At 42.0% G+C, this 16,990-nt stretch overlaps 1 protein-coding gene across 1 annotated transcript in view; it reads left to right on the forward strand.

Annotated features, from left to right (window-relative positions):
- The window catches only part of LOC121148083 (islet amyloid polypeptide), a 29,638-nt gene extending 12,655 nt beyond the window's left edge, over positions 1 to 16,983 (forward strand). Inside the window, exon 3 of the mRNA XM_040968088.1 lies at positions 16,846 to 16,983. Within this exon, the coding sequence (XP_040824022.1) occupies positions 16,846 to 16,983 (138 nt within the window). The remainder of the gene's footprint in view (positions 1 to 16,845) is intronic.
- The last annotated feature ends 7 nt before the right edge of the window (positions 16,984 to 16,990 follow it).

Raw genomic sequence — 16,990 nt, forward strand, 5'->3', positions numbered from 1 at the left:
AAAGGAAAAAATATCATAACTATAGTTTTTCAGAAAACAGGAGGCAAGCATTGTGGGGCAGCAAAATAAGCAGTGGCCTACAAAGGTAGTTTGAATCCTGGTTCATCCGCTTCTAACTTGGCTCCCTGCTATAGCTACACCCTGTGAGAGGCCGGCACGAAACTCCCGCTCCTGGCCTCACCTGGCCAAGCCCCAGCTCCTACCGACACCTGGGAAAGTAACCCAGCAGATGAATCTTTATCCCTGTATCTCCCCACAGCTCTGTATTTCAACTAAATAAATACTTCTCTTTAAAACAGGAAGAAAATGTTCGACACACACACATTAAAAGCAGGCTTTATATCTGTAATATAACAAGATGACCTTCTACAAACTGAAAAAAAAAATAAACATGGGCAAAACGTTTGAACTATGGTTTAGAAAATAGTGGGCAAAAAAATTGTAAACATTTTTTGTAAATGCCAAGTGTCACTGGTAGCCAAGAAAACAATTTAAAATAACACAATAACCTCATTTGTTTCCCGTAACAAACAAAACATTCAAAGATTTACCATAAGCCATGAAAGAGTGGAATAGTAACAGTGGATTTGGGCAACTGGGGTCAGGGGATGCTTTGGGGAACTGTACGGCAATGGCTGTTCCTCTCTAAGTACAGGCCAGGTATGATCTAGACAACATGCTAGAGGGATATGTATAGAACATGCTACACACCAGTAGCAAAGTCGGGATCTCGTAGCCGAATCTGAGGGTGTAGCCTCTGCCAGGTCAATAACAGCAGATGGGCACAGGTGTACCCAGTGATGTCGAATGGTGAGCATTTCACATGAGTGAGGAAAAAGGGTCAAAAAAGGTAAAGAAGAAAAAAGATACGCACCAAGTTGGCTTTGTTCTATTTATACTTGTGCATTATTTGACTTTATTAAAAAAAAATATTGTTTGCATTCTCCCCACTTGGAACAAAAACTTTGGATAAAGTGCATATTATGGAAGAGTTAACTCTGGGTATGATAGAGCAAACAACCAATGCTCTAGGATTTGAGGAGACAGGGAGGGGAGGATGTGGGAATCAGGGGACTTGATACCAGTTTGAAGGACAATGTAGAGAAACCAGACAAACAAGACACAAAAGGGTCGGTCTTTCAGGTCAGGCACAAAGCAGGAGGACGCCTGGAGCCAGTATCGCTGGCCTCTGAACCATCTACGTATTTAAAACCAACTCCGTATTTAAAACTCAAAGTATGTTTCCAGGTGTGTATTTGTGTTTACATGCATAGACAAAAATAATTGCTATTACACAAAACAAATATTGTGTTAAAACAGTATTGACATCACTATGAGTAAAGTACAGGTAAGGTAATTAGGAAAACCCAAGAATCAGATATTTACCAGTACATATTAAACTTACTTTCTACTTTCATAAACAACAGACCGGACTGCAAACCACAACCCAAATAAATGAACAGCTTTTACCTTCACGTTCATCATCGCCTCCACTCACTGTAGCTTCTGGACTGCAAGATCATCAGATTAAAAAAGAAAAAAAATCACATGTTGATGAACTAAACAGCTTGGAAACTGGAGTCCCCTATTCCTCGGAGAAGCAGAGTTCTACTTGTGTACAAAGAATCCTTGTGTACTTCTTAAATTTTAATCCTTTGTAAAGTTGTTTTTGGCTCTGAGAGTTGCACAAAACAGGTTATAATCTCAGAAACCCTTTTCAAGATTGGTTGCTTGGAGCAAGAACCTCCTCCTTGCCGCTCTTTTTTTTTTTTTAACAGTTAACTCCTGTGGCTGTGACTCCTGCTGTAAAATCCTGTCTAAAAGCTACAGGAAACTCAGATACAACCACTTAACTTTGAAGAGCCTCAATCTTCTCAGGTTTCTGTCTTCTTTGAGATTAAGAAGTCCTTAACAGGTTTCTGACTCACGTGTTAATCATGATGTGGGCATACTGAGGTAGAGCGCCATTTTTGGCGTAGCTGGATAGCCTAAGGAAGGTGACACTGAAGTCCGAATCGATGGGACAGCGTCCAGCTGAAGAGGCAGGACTAGTCATTTCTATAGTGCCTTGGCAGCATCTTGGAGGAGAGTGTTTTGAGAAACAGCAATCACACATTGATATTGGCTGTCATTAATATCATTAACGGGGACAGGGGAGCAGTGGAAACAATAGTTGGATTGATATTTTAGACGGGGGAAACCTGATCTGAACCCCAGGAATGTTTCAAACTACCAGCTACACTCAGCTGCAGCCTGGATGAGTTGTGCTCCTGGGCAAATGTCTTCATGTTTTGCATCTGGAAGGGCGGCTGAGATGGCTGTGGAGTGCCTGCTCAATCCCAAGTAGTTTTCTAAGGTACCAGACATAGCTAAAAATAAGCAAAACAGTCTAGATTTCTCTCATAGGTTTTACTTGCTTTTGGTCAAGAAGAGAAAGGAAATAAACCAACAAATGAAATAAGAAGGAAATCCCTTTGGTTAGCAGGGTCTGATTAGTATATATATTTTTTAAAGCTGTGCGGGATGTGTGTGTTAAGGTGTGGTGGTGTGTGAAGACACACTAATGAAATCAGGGCTTCTTTTCGGAAAGCTTGCTATTTCCTAGATGTTACTGGTGCCACTGGTGCCACTGGTGCTACTGGTGAGATTTCCTCCAGTGTTTTTGGCTGCTGAAGTGGTTTGGTAAAAGAAAGACACAAACTGCCCATCATGGATCTCTGCTTCAAAGGTTAACTCGGGCCAGGTGAGGGAAACCCTGCCCCTCTCCCAGCCGGAGAGGAAATGAAACTCCGACCTTCAAACTTCGACCTTCAACTTCCCTTGAAAGACCCCAAGAGGCAGGGATGATTTCTGTTCTCTGGTAATGGTGCAAAATCAAGTTTTAAATATGCTATATGGACCACTAACCTCATAGAAACTCTTCCCAGCACTGATGGATGCCCCTTAATCATAAGCAGCACATTCTTTTCCTGAGTCATTGTTTATCCACTGCCTCTGTTTAGACAAAAACCAGAAGCAAAGCTTCTTCCCTGAATCAATATCTTCCCATGGTCATCGCTTCTCACTCAGTCTTCAAGGTGTCACCACTGACCTTCAGTCTGTTCCCAGTATTCAACATCATTTCTTCACTTTCCGCAGTACATTACTGTATGTAACACTGCAGCTGAAGAACTGTGTGTTATCACCTCTGTGATTTGTTAGGAAGGCCCACTGAATGAGTCCCAGTCCTCTACTATGTTAAGGAAAGTTCAGTGTTCCATCTTGTGTTGAAAATGCTGACTTTATAAGATGTCAGGTAAAAGTTCTAGGCAGCAAAGTAGCCAGAAAAGCTGGCTATGCTCATACATGATATACTTTTATTTATAAAACAGATATTGCCAATAAGCTACAGTTAAGTATGTGATTTGTTCCCAAGACCCACTCCATGTCGCCCCAGTTTAAGGTAACTATGCACCCCTCTCTATGTTCACTGTAACTCCCTTTCTTTCATTTGTGTGTAATTTTGTATTTACATATGTCAGAGAGGGAGAGAGAATGTATGCCTGTGTGCCTGTTTCATCTGAAACTGGTGTTATAAAGAGAACTTCAAGCTGTGTTTGACACTTAAGTTTTTTCACGTACTGCTACGATGATGGATGTTACTACTTTATTTTTATTTCTGCATGATGTTTTAGTGACTGAATGCACCATAATTTAGCCATCTGTAAAGTCTAGAAGAAGACTTCTCTCTGGAGTGATGGATCGGAGTATTTATAAAATTTCACCTTTTGGGTACAAATCCAAACTGCTTTCTGTTAAAGTGACTTACACTCTCAGCAGCAAGACGTTGGAGGTCTAATTGCGGGGCTGGCATTGCAGCACAGTGGGTTAAACCAGCGACGGCAGCACCAGCATCCCATGTTTGCGCCGGTTCAAGTCTTAGCTGCTCTGCTTCTAATCCTGCCCTCCAAGGACGCTCCCAGATGAAACAAGTGTTTGGAACCTTGCTACCCAAATGGATACCTGGAATTCCATCCCCTTGACCTCAGCCTGGCCTTGTGAGAACTCTGGGAGGGAACCAGTAGATGCAAGGTCTCTCTCCCTCTCTGCGCATTTGTCCATCAATTAAAAAAAAATTCTACATATTATAAGACATTTAATATTGTTATGCAATGAACATTTCTAATTATTTTTCTTCTAGTCTATTTATCTGTCTACACGTACTGTCTCTAAGTAAACATCTGATAGATTTTTGTTTTATTTTTTACTTCCGAAATTTGCACAGCCTTGTATTGTTAATGTAAACAAGGTAACATAGAACTAAGTTATTTATCAGCCCACATTTTACTGATGTGCTTCAGCCTGCTTATCTCATAAACGTTAATTCATTATTACTGTTTATACCACTTACGCTTTCTTACTCCTTCTTTATTATAAAATTTCTATCTCTTTGTTAATGAGATGAGAACTAGTCACTCAATCCCTCTATTTCATCATCATCCAGACTTAATTCTGAATCTGAATGTGTGAGAATATTCCTGGGGAGGAGAATGGTTATCAAACTTTTAGCTAGTAACAAGAAGTATTTTCTTCACTATCTTCACCTTAGTAAGCACTTACATTTACTGATTTTTTCTCCCTCTTTATTTTTATCTAAATTTGCCTTCAATAGGGTCTTCTTTGTGGGAAATTTAAGTCCTTCTTTGTTGGAGAGTATCATATTTATATTTTGTCTTTATTCTTGAGATACAGTTTGGCCCAGATGAAATTCAAGATTCAAATTTTTAAAAGATTTGTTTGTTTGAAATATAGAGATACAAAGAGATTATGAGAGACAGAGGAGCCCAGTGCGGTGGCCTAGCAGCTAAAGTCCACGCCATGAATGCACTGGGATCCCATATGGGTGCCAGTTCTAATATCAGCAGCCCCACTTCCCATCCAGCTCCCTGCTTGTGGCCTGGGAAAGCAGTAGAGGATGGCCCGGGGCCTTGGGACTCTGGACCCACATGGGAGACCCAGAAGAGCTCCTGCTTTGGATGCACGCAGCACTGGCTGTTGTGGTCTCTTGGGGAGTGAATCACAGGATGGAAGATCTTCCTCTCTGTCTCTCCTCCTCTCTGTATATCTGACTTTTCAATAAAAATAAAATAAATCTTAAAAAAAGAGAGAGAGAGAAACATAAATCTTCCATCTGCTGGTACATTCTCCAAATAATCCAGGAACAGACTGTCAATTAATTACATAATGTTATAAATTGTTGTTGATGTTGTGTTGGGGCTTTCAATTGTTTGGGATGATATTCAGCCAGCTCTACCTTCAGACCAGAAATGGTCTCCCCAAGAAACCACTGAATGTATCTGGACAACAAGATGCTGGATTCTATGCTTGGTATTTGTTTGCAAAGAAAGGATCTTGACTGAATTTGAACTGTAATACTGCAACAAGGTGGAGGAATCCACCATGGGGGGAGGTTTTGTGGAGGGGTTGGGGGAATCCCAGAGCCTATGAAACTACATCACATATTGCAACGTAATAAAAAAAAAATGATTGTGCTCTCAAACATTTTGTTATTTTTGTCTGGGAATTCATTTTGCTTTGGAAAAATTGATCAATCTGTCCAGTAATATTAAAAAGGAGGCACAGACCTCATTTTGTGTCAGTTATAATTAGAAGAGAGAAAGAAATCTGTCATGCATAGAGAATCCCAGGTGTACACACACACACACACACACACACTGAAACCTCTCTTCTTTCCAAACTACTCGTCAAGCCAAGTCAGTTCCTCAGGTAGACACAGTATTACGGTAGAGATTGGGTAGATGGCAATTCCTCAAACCTGAGAGTGGAGCTAGGCTCCAGGTGTGCCACCTGGGCAGTTATCAGAGCCCCATGCTTGGGATGGGGCCTCTGTTCAGTTTACCATTCTTCTGTCTCCAAAGTTTGATCAATAGGCCTCAACTGTTCTCCTTGCACTAGACATATTCATCATAACTGATGCAGTGAATGTTGCTGGGTTCAGGAAATGATAGAATGTTGGTGGTGAAAAAGAAGTGATGGCCATGCAGCAAAGATGAGCATCAAAGAGTAACGGCTGTAGTACAGATGTTTCCACAGAAGAGCAAAGGCCAATACCTTGCCTATGGCAACTGGGTTTACTGAACTGTGGTGAACTGAAAAATGCTGGACTTTCTGATCGAGAGTACCATAGAGACAATGGTACTCAGCACATTCATGTTTCGTACGCCCTGCTACGACTTCATTTCTCTTGAGTTTGCAAAGAACTTAGTAATGACAACCAAGAAAATTATTCAAGAAAAACAAAAGCTTAACTTTATGAATATTATCTATTTGGGCCTGGTGTGATGACTCAATGGCTAATCCTCACCTTGCAAGCACCATCATATGTGCACCAGTTCATATCCTGGCTGTTCCACTTCTCATCTAGCTCACTCAGGCCTACTATCCTAGTGTCTAAATACTACAGCAGGTGCCAGAGGCAGCAAAGACAGACTAAGCAGAAGATTCTTACACTGACTTAAAAGTCTAGAGGAAGGTTCCAAGTTGGCAGTGCTCCTGAACATCAGCAGGAAATCCACCTGGAGGAAAATGCTCTTTGATCCAGCAGCATGGTCAAGATCAAACGGATCAAGCTCAGAGTGGGAAGGCAAATCCTCTTAGTGAGAGCCAAAAGAAAGAACAAATGGTATCATCCTACTGAGAACAACACATACTAGAAACTTCTGGCACAGAATGTGCCAGACCATGGGCATATTATTTGAAAAGATAACCTTCAGTGGGCCAAGGCTAGCTCAGCACCCACAGAGCTATAGCCTGTGAGCTACTACCAGCATTTTCCTTTTCAGTTTTTAAATGATTTTGGAAAAGGTTTTAAGAACAATTTTCAGTAGCATAAAAGTGCATGAATTGTAGTATGTTCCAATCTGGGAAAATGCTGTAGATATATTTTTCCTTTCTCCTCTTTTGAGTACTAACTACAACCAACACATGAGAAGACACTCACACAAACATAAATAGACTATAAAAAGTGGAGGGAAGAAAGCAGGCTATGGATTTTTCTTTTTTGGTATTAGAAATGACATCATGATTATTTTCCTAGTTTTTGTATGTTTTTTTCTCACATAAGTAACACTGACTGCTAGAGAAGCCAGCAACATAGAAACACCAATGGACACAAACTGAAAGAAAATCATGGTAACATTTTGTTGTGTCTAGCCAAAAGGACCAGGACAGGGTCACCCCTGGCAGACAGGAATCTTTCAGATGACAACCTCTCTACTCCAGTTAAACACCACAGGAGAGGGAGCTAACAAACAACTAGTTCCACTCCTGGAGTTCCATTACTGAGGGTGGTTAACACCACAGTCCAACCTCCCCATCAGGGTGGTCTCAGAGAAGGTAAAACGGAAGTTGGCACTCCCATCCTCACCAGCTGGCAGGAGCCTCACTACACACTGTGGTGTCGGTGCAGATGATGTGGAGAGTATAAACGTCTGCAAATTTGGCAATGCAGAGGGACTCGCTTCCTTCCTTACTGGATGGAAGAAAGGAAAGAAAACCCAGAAGAAAGGCAGGGCTTTCACCACTTTCCAGGGATAACCAAGCAATTCCCATGGGCAGTGACTGGACAGGAAGCAGGAAACCCGTCCTCTACCAACAGCAAAGCCGAATGTTCTGCTCCAACTCGTTCGCCATCATGTGGTGATCTTTAATCCTCACCAGGCCAGTCAATGCTGCTGCAAAAGTGATGTCAGCAAAAGCCAACAACAACAGACATTTACTTCTGAAGCATGCAAGAAACTACGTGGATCTTGGTAGCACTGTAATGTGTGGAAAAGTCAGTTGCACAAAAGTTATTGCCTGATCCTATTTGATTGATATATTCTTCAAATAACAAAACTATATAAATAAATAAGAGGTGAATGGTTATCAGGGAGTAAGGAGGGAATGAATGTAGGAAGGAAGTAGGGATGGCTACAACAGTATCAGAAGGGATCTAGGTGGTATAGGAGAAGCCCTGTACCTTGGAAGTATTGGCATCAATATTCCAGTTGCAATATTGTGATATATAGGTTTTGTAAGACATGACTACCATTGGGAAAACTGGGTAAAAAGTACACTGATCATTCTGAATTTTTTCTTACAATTTTGTGTAAATTTTCAGTTATTTCAATCTAAGAAGTTTAATGTTTAAAAAGCATGAAGTCAAATGAACTCTAAAGTTCAGTGTCCATAAATAAAACTAACAAAATAGCCTTGCTGACTCATTTATGTGGGGAGCTGTGCAGTTGCATCAGATGGCATGGGTGTGTGATGAGCGCCACTCCTCGGTTAGCAAGGCCTCAAGGAGTTTCTGACTGCATGGCAAGGCCCGGCAGAATGTCTCCAGTCACCTTATTGCTGCCTCACCCCACCGTATGGAACTCAATCACCTCTCTGACATTTCACAGAATTCTCCTGAGGGTATTGTTGTTGTTTTTCTGCTAATGTGAAGAGATTCCTGTAACTGGTATGACACCTCAAATTGATCAATCATGTTATGATAAAAACACCTTTAGTAACGTAAGGCTATGACACACAGTTCAAAGTATACAATAGTACAATTGAGCTCACAATGTTTCCAAACACCTTGTTATGTGCCCACTTTTGTCCTGAAATCCAGTGACCATTTCTGCACAGGGAAAGCCTGTCTTATGCCTGTCCACTGCTTTAGCATTGTACTTTAAACCTCCCTTTTCTGCTTTAGAAGACCACAGCAACTAAAATATATAACCCTAAATGCATGTCAATGAAATTAACATTTTGAGATTTGACTAATGTTGACAGCCCTTGCCTACATTCTTTTTTTGTTTGTTTCTTTTTGTTGGAAAGACAGATTTACAGAGAGACAGAGAGAAAGACCTTCCATTTGCTGGTTCACTCCCCAAGTGGCCATAATGGCCAGAGCTGAGCAGATCTGAAGCCAGGAGCCTGGAGTTTTTCCAGATCTCCCATGCAAAAATTAAAGAAAAACAAGAAAAGAAGAAAGGAGAATGAGAAGGAGGAAAAGTGGGGTGAGAAGGCTCATTATGTTCTTAAAACTGTATATAAGAAAACATGAGATTTGTTCCCTTTATGTGACTAAAAAGCATAAATATAATAAACCCTTAAAAAGGTTGAAAAATTAACTTGCATGGTTAGTCCACTATGACCCCTCCCTGCTAATTCCAATGGCCATTTCTGAGTCTCATTTTACTAAGTCAAACCACTGGTATTTGCTAAGAGCTATCATTCCCCTCTGCTAACTCCTTCATCACTGGGCTTCCAGGATACCATACTCTCTTGGTTTTCCTCCTATGAGAATCTTCATAATCCTTAGAATACCTCTCCTCATGCACATGACCTCATAATATTGGAAGATCTCATGGTTCATAACATTCTCGGTCTTCTTTTCTATCCACACTTACGTCTGTGGTGATCCTCTGTGTTTGAATGACTTTTAAATACTACCTAGAGACTGACCATTCCAAATATAAATCCTGCCCAGACATTACCACTGAAACTCAAACATATACCTACTCAAAGACTCTGCTGAAATTATAGGACATGGCAAACATAACATATAAAATGGAAGGAACAGGGACTGGTACTGTGATGTACCAGGAAAAGCCAGCATTCCATAATGGTGCTGGCACTTTATTCTCTTACAGCTCCCTGCTAATGCACCTGGAAAGGCAGCAGAGGCTGGCCCAAGTGCTTGAACTCTTGCACCTGTGTAGAGACCCAAAGGAAGATTCTGGCTCTTTACTTCAGCCTAGCCCAGCTTTGGCTGTAGCAGCCATTTGGGGAGTGAACAGGAGATGAAAGATTTTCTCTCTCTCTCTCTCTCTCTCTCTCTCTCTCTCTCTCTCTGGGTGTGTGTGTGTGTGTGTGTAACTCTGCCTTTCAAATAAACTAAAATACATTTGTATGCTGCAAGGAAAACTATCCATCTTCCAGCAGTCAGGAGAGGAGCGGGAAGGGAGGAAGAGGAGATGGCAGACAGGGAGGGAGAGGATTTATCCTGCTGAATGCAATGTTGCTATTGCTCAGAGGACATTTTTCTGACGTAGGTAAGTAACTGCAAAACAAGTCAGCTCCCATGACCTGTAAAAACAAAGCCTGATTGAAAAGGGTTTAAAAGACAGGAGAGTAGGGCCTGGCACTGTAGACTAGCAGCTCAAATCCTCGACTTGCATGCACCAGGATCCCATATGGGCACCGGTTCTAATCCTGGCGGCCCCACTTCCCATCCAGCTCCCTGCCTGTGGCCTGGGAAAGCAGTCAGGGACAGCCCAAATCCCTGGGACCCTACAGCCACCTGGGAAACCATGAAAGAAACGTCTGGCTCCTGGCTTCAGATTGGCGCAGCACTGGCCATTGAGGCCGCTTGGGGAGTGAACCATCAGACAGAATATCTTTCTGTCTCTCTTCCTCCCTGTATATCTGACTTTCCAATAAAAATTAAAGTAATAAAATAAAATCTTTAGTAGACAGGAAAGTAGAGTAGAAGTTATTTTGCAGGGGGTAGGGAAGAGGGACAATGTTTCTTTCAGTGTCACCAATGAATACAGTGACTTTCTGCCCAGTGTTTTTAAGGACAGTTCTGTTTTATGTATTCAGTAGACACACACTTAATAGCATATATTTTCCATTTTAGAAGCCTATTTTTTTATCTAAAAATTATACTGTCAACGTCTCCAGATCCTGCACATTCTTTCAGAACCAACTCAGAATCTAAGCAAAATCACTGGTGCAAGCCACCATCTCCTCTCACCTGTTGCATTTGTTCTCTCTGCTTTTGACCTTGCCTTCAGAGAATGTCACTTTCCTGTTCCAAATTCTGTCATTTGCTCCAAACAATGATTCCTTGTTTCACTAAACAAATGTCACAGTTCTTACATGGCCACATACTTCTATTTAATCTGCCCAACCCATCCTCTGATCCTCCGCCACCTCGTATCACATTGCTTGCCACCTCAAGCCCTCTTCCTCTTCCTCCTCCAAACAAGTTATCATGTTAGGGCCTTAGCATTGTTTCTTCACCACACACCCTGCCTCACAGCCTAGGACACGATGCTCTTCTCCCAGACAGCCACATCGCTTCCTTGCGACCTTCATTCCTAACTTAAATATCTTCTCAATAAGACCTACTAATCGATCTCATTAAAAGTTTCAGCACAAGTCCTTACACACATTACTAAACTCTCTTCTTGTTCTATTGTTTGCTACACACTTAACATTTTCCAACATACAATCTATCTGTTTATTTTTTATTGACCGCATTTTTCTGGCATGACAAACACTATATCCCAAGTGCCTGGCACATAATAGGTGTTCAATAAATATTGGGTAAGTGAACATATATGTAAAAGTTAGTAATTCAAAAGAAGTTCAGATAGCATTAAAATAATCATGCTGATTTGCAATTTTCATATTCCAAATGCACTTCTCTTAATCAGTATTATTGCCTTTTCTATTACAGAAGTGATGTGCTAATTTAGTTAATTTTGATTAAAACACTTCTAATGAATTTAAGAAACATTCGGATTTTATAATTTATCACATTAAACCATTGAATTGAAAAACATAATGATTGGAAACAAAACAATTACATTGCTTTAGAAACACTTCTGTTTACATAACTTTTGGGTATCTCAATCCGACATTTAGATATTAATGTGTATATATCACAAATATTATTTATATATGTCCAAAAACCTACATGTGCTCACTGCTAAGCAATCTCAATATAGAAAGGGTGGCAAATTGAAATCTATTCCTGGTAAAATACATCATGCCTCTTACAACGTGAATTCACAAAGTGACTGGATTTATAGATGCTATTGACCTGAATTAACAAGAGTGTGTTAGGTCACAATGTACCAAAGTCAAACTGCCATCACAGTCCTCCAAGTACAAACCACACTATGCCTACATCACAAAGTCACAAATGAATCACACTGAAAATGCCAGGAAAAATTAATCACCAAATTCACATGAACAAAAAAGCAGCTGATTTGACTTTGCAAACAACTTCAGCTTTCTCGCACTTTCAAATGGTACCTTACAGGGAAAGCAGAGAAGAATGACAGAAATAAATATGAATTAATGAAATGTATATGTCCTTGGATCATGACATAAAAGGGGGCCCAGGATTATGTGCAATGAAAAGCAACAGAAAACACACAGTGGTTTATACATAAAGAGACTTAATAGTCTCAGGCAGCAAGGAACCCATCCAGAGTGTAAACAGTGGTATAAGAATGCCCTTGAAGAATCCCTGTCTTCTTATTTGTCTGTTCTTTCCTAATTTTGATGTGCACATCACAGATACGAAGCAGGTGGGAACATGAGCATCCACATCCAGAGAGCGAAGGCTTCCCCCTGGACCCCTGGCTCCTGCCCATTACTGAGCAGGACTGTGTCACACGGTCACCTCCGCTGAAAACAGACATAGGAAGACTGACAACTTTAGGTGACACACTGCTGATTCCAAGAAAGTGGGACCCTGTAAGAACTAATGTGATGATAATGGAAGGACAGGAATAGAGCAGAGTTTCATAGAGAATGCAGTTCTGAGAAATAATTGCATTAAGGGCAGGTAAAAGAAAAAGAATAATCATAGGAAAGGAAAATCATAGATACAATGAGGAAAATGAACATTTTAGTAAGTTATCTAAGCTTTGTATTATGAGAGTTCAAAAACGCTGTATTTATCAAAAAGGTTCTGCAGGTTAAGCCTCAGCCTGTAACACCAGCATGTCATACTGGCACTGGTTTAAGATCTGTCTGTACCACCTCCAGTTAAGCTTCCTGCTAATGATCCTGGGAAGGTAGTGAAAGATGGACCAAGAGCTTGGGTCTCTGCACCCACATGGAAGACCCAGAAGAAGCTCCAAGCTCCCAGCTTTCACCAGGCCCTGCCCTGCTTTCACCAGGCCCTGCCCTGGCACTGCAGCATTTTGGGAACGTAAACCAACAGATAAAAGTGCTCTCTCTCTTTCTCTCTCTCTTCCTCTTTTTTCCTCCCTCCCTTTCTCCCTTTCTCCTCTTTCCTCCACCTTATCCTCCTAACTCTGTCTTACAAATAAATTAAAAAAAAAAAAACAAATGAAAGTACATAACTATTTTCCAAGTTACGACCCTCTGATAACCAACATCAACAATTCCTTTCCTATAGGGAACATTGATAAACACAGGGAAGGGCAATTCAGGATCCTGAGGTACACACCTGGGCAAAGAAAAGGAAGGAATAAAGAGCCGTTCAATTCTCTTGAAACACAAGAGACTGTGGTTTTTCTATAGCTGCTGAAAACTTACATCACTTTCAAAAATATTTAAAAAATCACAGCACAACGAGCAGATGCATCTCTTCAAACGCTTTGCCTTACTAAGGAAAAAGCTTTCCCTCTTTGAACACAGTTTCACAGTGAGAACAAATAACAAAATTTCAGTGCTAAATCAAATATATTTTTATAAAGCTGCTCTACAAAATATGTTCTATGTACTAAGTGGCCCAGCTGGTTGTGTCTGGTCAGAAGAGCTGGGACAAGAGCACAAAAAGGAGCCTAACTGGACTGCCTGCAGGTACTTAAGGCTTCTGCTGGCTGAGCCAGGGATGTTCATAACAACTATGTAAGTTTAGAGGAGAAGCGGGAATTTAGAGAGCAAAACTCATTCACAGAAAAAGTGGCGAGATACAAACATGTACAAACGCTGATTGGAGGCCCCACTGCGCATCTAACTCCTTTTCTTTTTTTTTTTAAGATTTACTTATTTTCATTACAAAGTCAGATATACAGAAAGGAGGAGAGACAGAGAGGAAGATTTTCCATCTGATGATTCATTCCCCAAGTGTCCACAACAGCCGGTGCTGCACCAATCTGAAGCCAGGAGCCAGGAACTTCTTCCAGGTCTCCCACATGGGTGCAGGGTCCCAAGGCTTTGGGCTGTCCTCGACTGCTTTCCCAGGCCAGAAGCAGGGAGCTGGATGGGAAGTGGGGCTGCCGGGACTAGAACCGGCACCCAAATGGGATCCAAGTGCCTTTTCAAGGCGAGGACTTTAGCAGCTAGGCCACCGCACTGGGCCCCATCCAGCTCCTTCCAATGTACCCGGAAAAGCAGAAGATGCTTAACTCTTTGGATCCCCTCTATCAAAGACCAGTTGGAGTGAGTTAAGCTGTGCCCAAAGCCAGTTGTTGTGATCCTTTGGGGAGTAAACCAGCAGATGGGAATCTCATTCTCTGTCTTCTCTCTAACTCTGCCTTCCAAATGTCTAAAAAAAAAAATTTCAAAAACCTTTCATAAGTCCAGCTTGCTGAATAAAACTTAATATGTTTTTGTAAAGGCAACTTGGATAAGATGAATTCATTTGACCCCAGGGTGAGTTTGAAGAGCCTTGAATCACCAGGAGATGATTCCCAGCAAGCCACAAAGACAGGTTTTGGGGGACCCAAGTGCCCAGAAACTCGCATAGACAAAAATCCCCTCAAAGAGACAGACTGTTCAACGGTGCATGGAGCACAGTTTGCCCATTAACCCTACTAAGCAGCTCCTGTTGTGCTAGGAAATTGAAATATACTAAACACACACCAAAACAACTCAACAAAGTAGACATTATGCCCACTTTGAAAACAAGGAAGCTAGGCCTCATGAGAGTAACTTACTCACGGGATGGCCACAATGCAGGGCACTAATGCCAAAGCCTCATCAGAACCCGGAAAGCAAAAGCTGGTAACCATGAGCCGCCCATGACATTTTCATTTCTCTTTCCAAATTTTCAATAAAATAGTTCAAATGAGTCTAAATTCTCTTAGTGACTTCTGAGGTCAGCATAAAACAGAGAGCAGGAGGGGTTTTGAATTAATCAGCTCGAAGCTTCTTCTCTTCCTAAGATGACTGAAAGGAGTGAGAAGCGAAAAAGAGACCGGGAGAGAAACCAGATTTAGGAAAATTAAGGAAGGGGAGAGCAAACATTGTTTTATCTCCTTCCGTTTTTGCAGTTATTTGTCTTTTTTGTTTATTTTTTTTCCAGCCCCTGTATTTCCCACACTCATTTCTGCCACAAAGCTCTTGATTCTTGAGCTATGAATACTACTGAGGTTTTGAGGATTGATCCAGATCCAGATGCACCCCACACCATTCTTTTTAACCTTGAAACATCAACTGTAACACTTAGCAGCACATGGGTCATTCTCCGACACCTTAGAAAGTTACCAAATGGGGAGGCCTTCACCCCTACGCTTCCGGACCAGAGACCTGCCCTTGTGTCTGTTCTGCTGCTCTTGGCTTGAAGCCTGCTTCCACCCCAACAGCCCATTCTCTCTGCAGTTTCCCCCTTGTCACAGCTCACTCCTACCCCTGCACTCGCAGGGCCCTTGTTCCAGCTGCCTGCACGTCAGCTTTAACAGGCCCTACACCACGAGCCCTTTTCTGATTACTCAATGGACACTCTCATGAGACGCACCGACAGCCCTGCATTCTTCTCCCTGAAGGTTGTTTAATTCCTAGAAATTTCTAAAACAAAAAACCAAATGGATATTCAGGCCAGCGTGGGAGGCAGCAGGACCTTTGACTCCATGACAAATGTCAGTGTTCAGCGGAACAGAAAATGGGCTCACAATGACTTTGCTCTGAGAAAGGAGCCCCCTACCTTGTGGGCCTCCTCCCACCTACACACGTTTCCCCCCACTTCCTCGAGGAGTCAAAACGCCAGCCTTTCCGAACTCCGTAAGGGAAAACAGTTGTCATAACACAGAGTGTCACACCATCCACTTCCTAACTCAGCACTCTTCGTTGAGCACCTACTACTAACACACACGCAGCCCTGAGGTTGGGACACTCCGGACATGGTGGAAGGTACGGGCAGTGGATTAGGGGGTAGTTAAAAGCCAACACGGGCAAACGCTTAGGGAACAAAGAAAAGTGCCCATGTCAAGAGCAGTGCCTGGAGGACACACACGATCTCGTGTGAAAACAAACTGGAGCAGCAAAATGAGATCTAAATGGGCTTCTCTTAGAAATGCTTTAACTGTCTAAACCGGGAACCAAAATTAACGCTGCCTGAGTTCCTTGCCATTGCACGTAGCAAATCAACGCGCAACGGCTATTACTTACGGAAGTGAGCATCCGTAACTAGATCTGTAGGTCACGTGTGGGTGTTCTCCGGGCTTAGGGAATTAAGCGGGCCTCGGTAACTGCAGTTTTAGAAGGCTTCGGAAATAGTTCCTGATTCTTACAAAACCAGCCTAACCACCAACAAAAACATTTCAACAAGACAGCAGTGGTAACAACACATACTGATATAGTGACTAACGGTAGAGTATGGTGGGGTTAAAAAGGACATCCACTCTCGTCCCCAAACAAACCAATTTCTTGAAACTTCCCAAAATAAACGCCATCACATGCCCAAAAAGGTGTTAACGGTGGAATTAATCTTGGGGATATCACATTCTACCCTCACGTGGTGTGATTTATTTGAAAACAAAGGGCATTTGTTTCATTGGAAGTTTTAGAAGAGCTTCAAATTGCAGATGGAAAAAGATAACCTCTTGGGAACACTTCAGTAACACCGCCTGGGTTTAGCCAGAATAAAGAACGTGCTTCCACAAATAAGAAATATTGGTCGGGAGACGGTGGCAATCAGATAGTTAACTAGGAATGCTAGGAGTGAGGCGGCGGGATGTTCTGGAAGCCTCCTTCACCACTAAGCGTTCAAGCTCCAATTCTAGAAACAGTCTGCCCTGAGGGAACACCGGTCTCTCCTCAGACAAGCGATTTGCCAAACCTCTTTCGGAGACCCAACTTCTTCGTTTGTGTTTATCAAAGACAAACTCCATATTCACGCGTAGGGAATTGTCAACAGAACCTTGGACACCAGAAGACGCTTACGTCCTCCCGAAACGCGAGCGACTGACTAAGTGTGAGCTGCCGGGCACCCGTAGGGCGGAGTCGCCGGCTCCATAGCCGGAAG

Source organism: Ochotona curzoniae, unplaced genomic scaffold (genome assembly GCF_017591425.1).
Source record: "Ochotona curzoniae isolate NIBS_2020 unplaced genomic scaffold, NIBS_Ocur_1.0 contig_1482, whole genome shotgun sequence".
NCBI lineage: Eukaryota > Metazoa > Chordata > Mammalia > Lagomorpha > Ochotonidae > Ochotona > Ochotona curzoniae.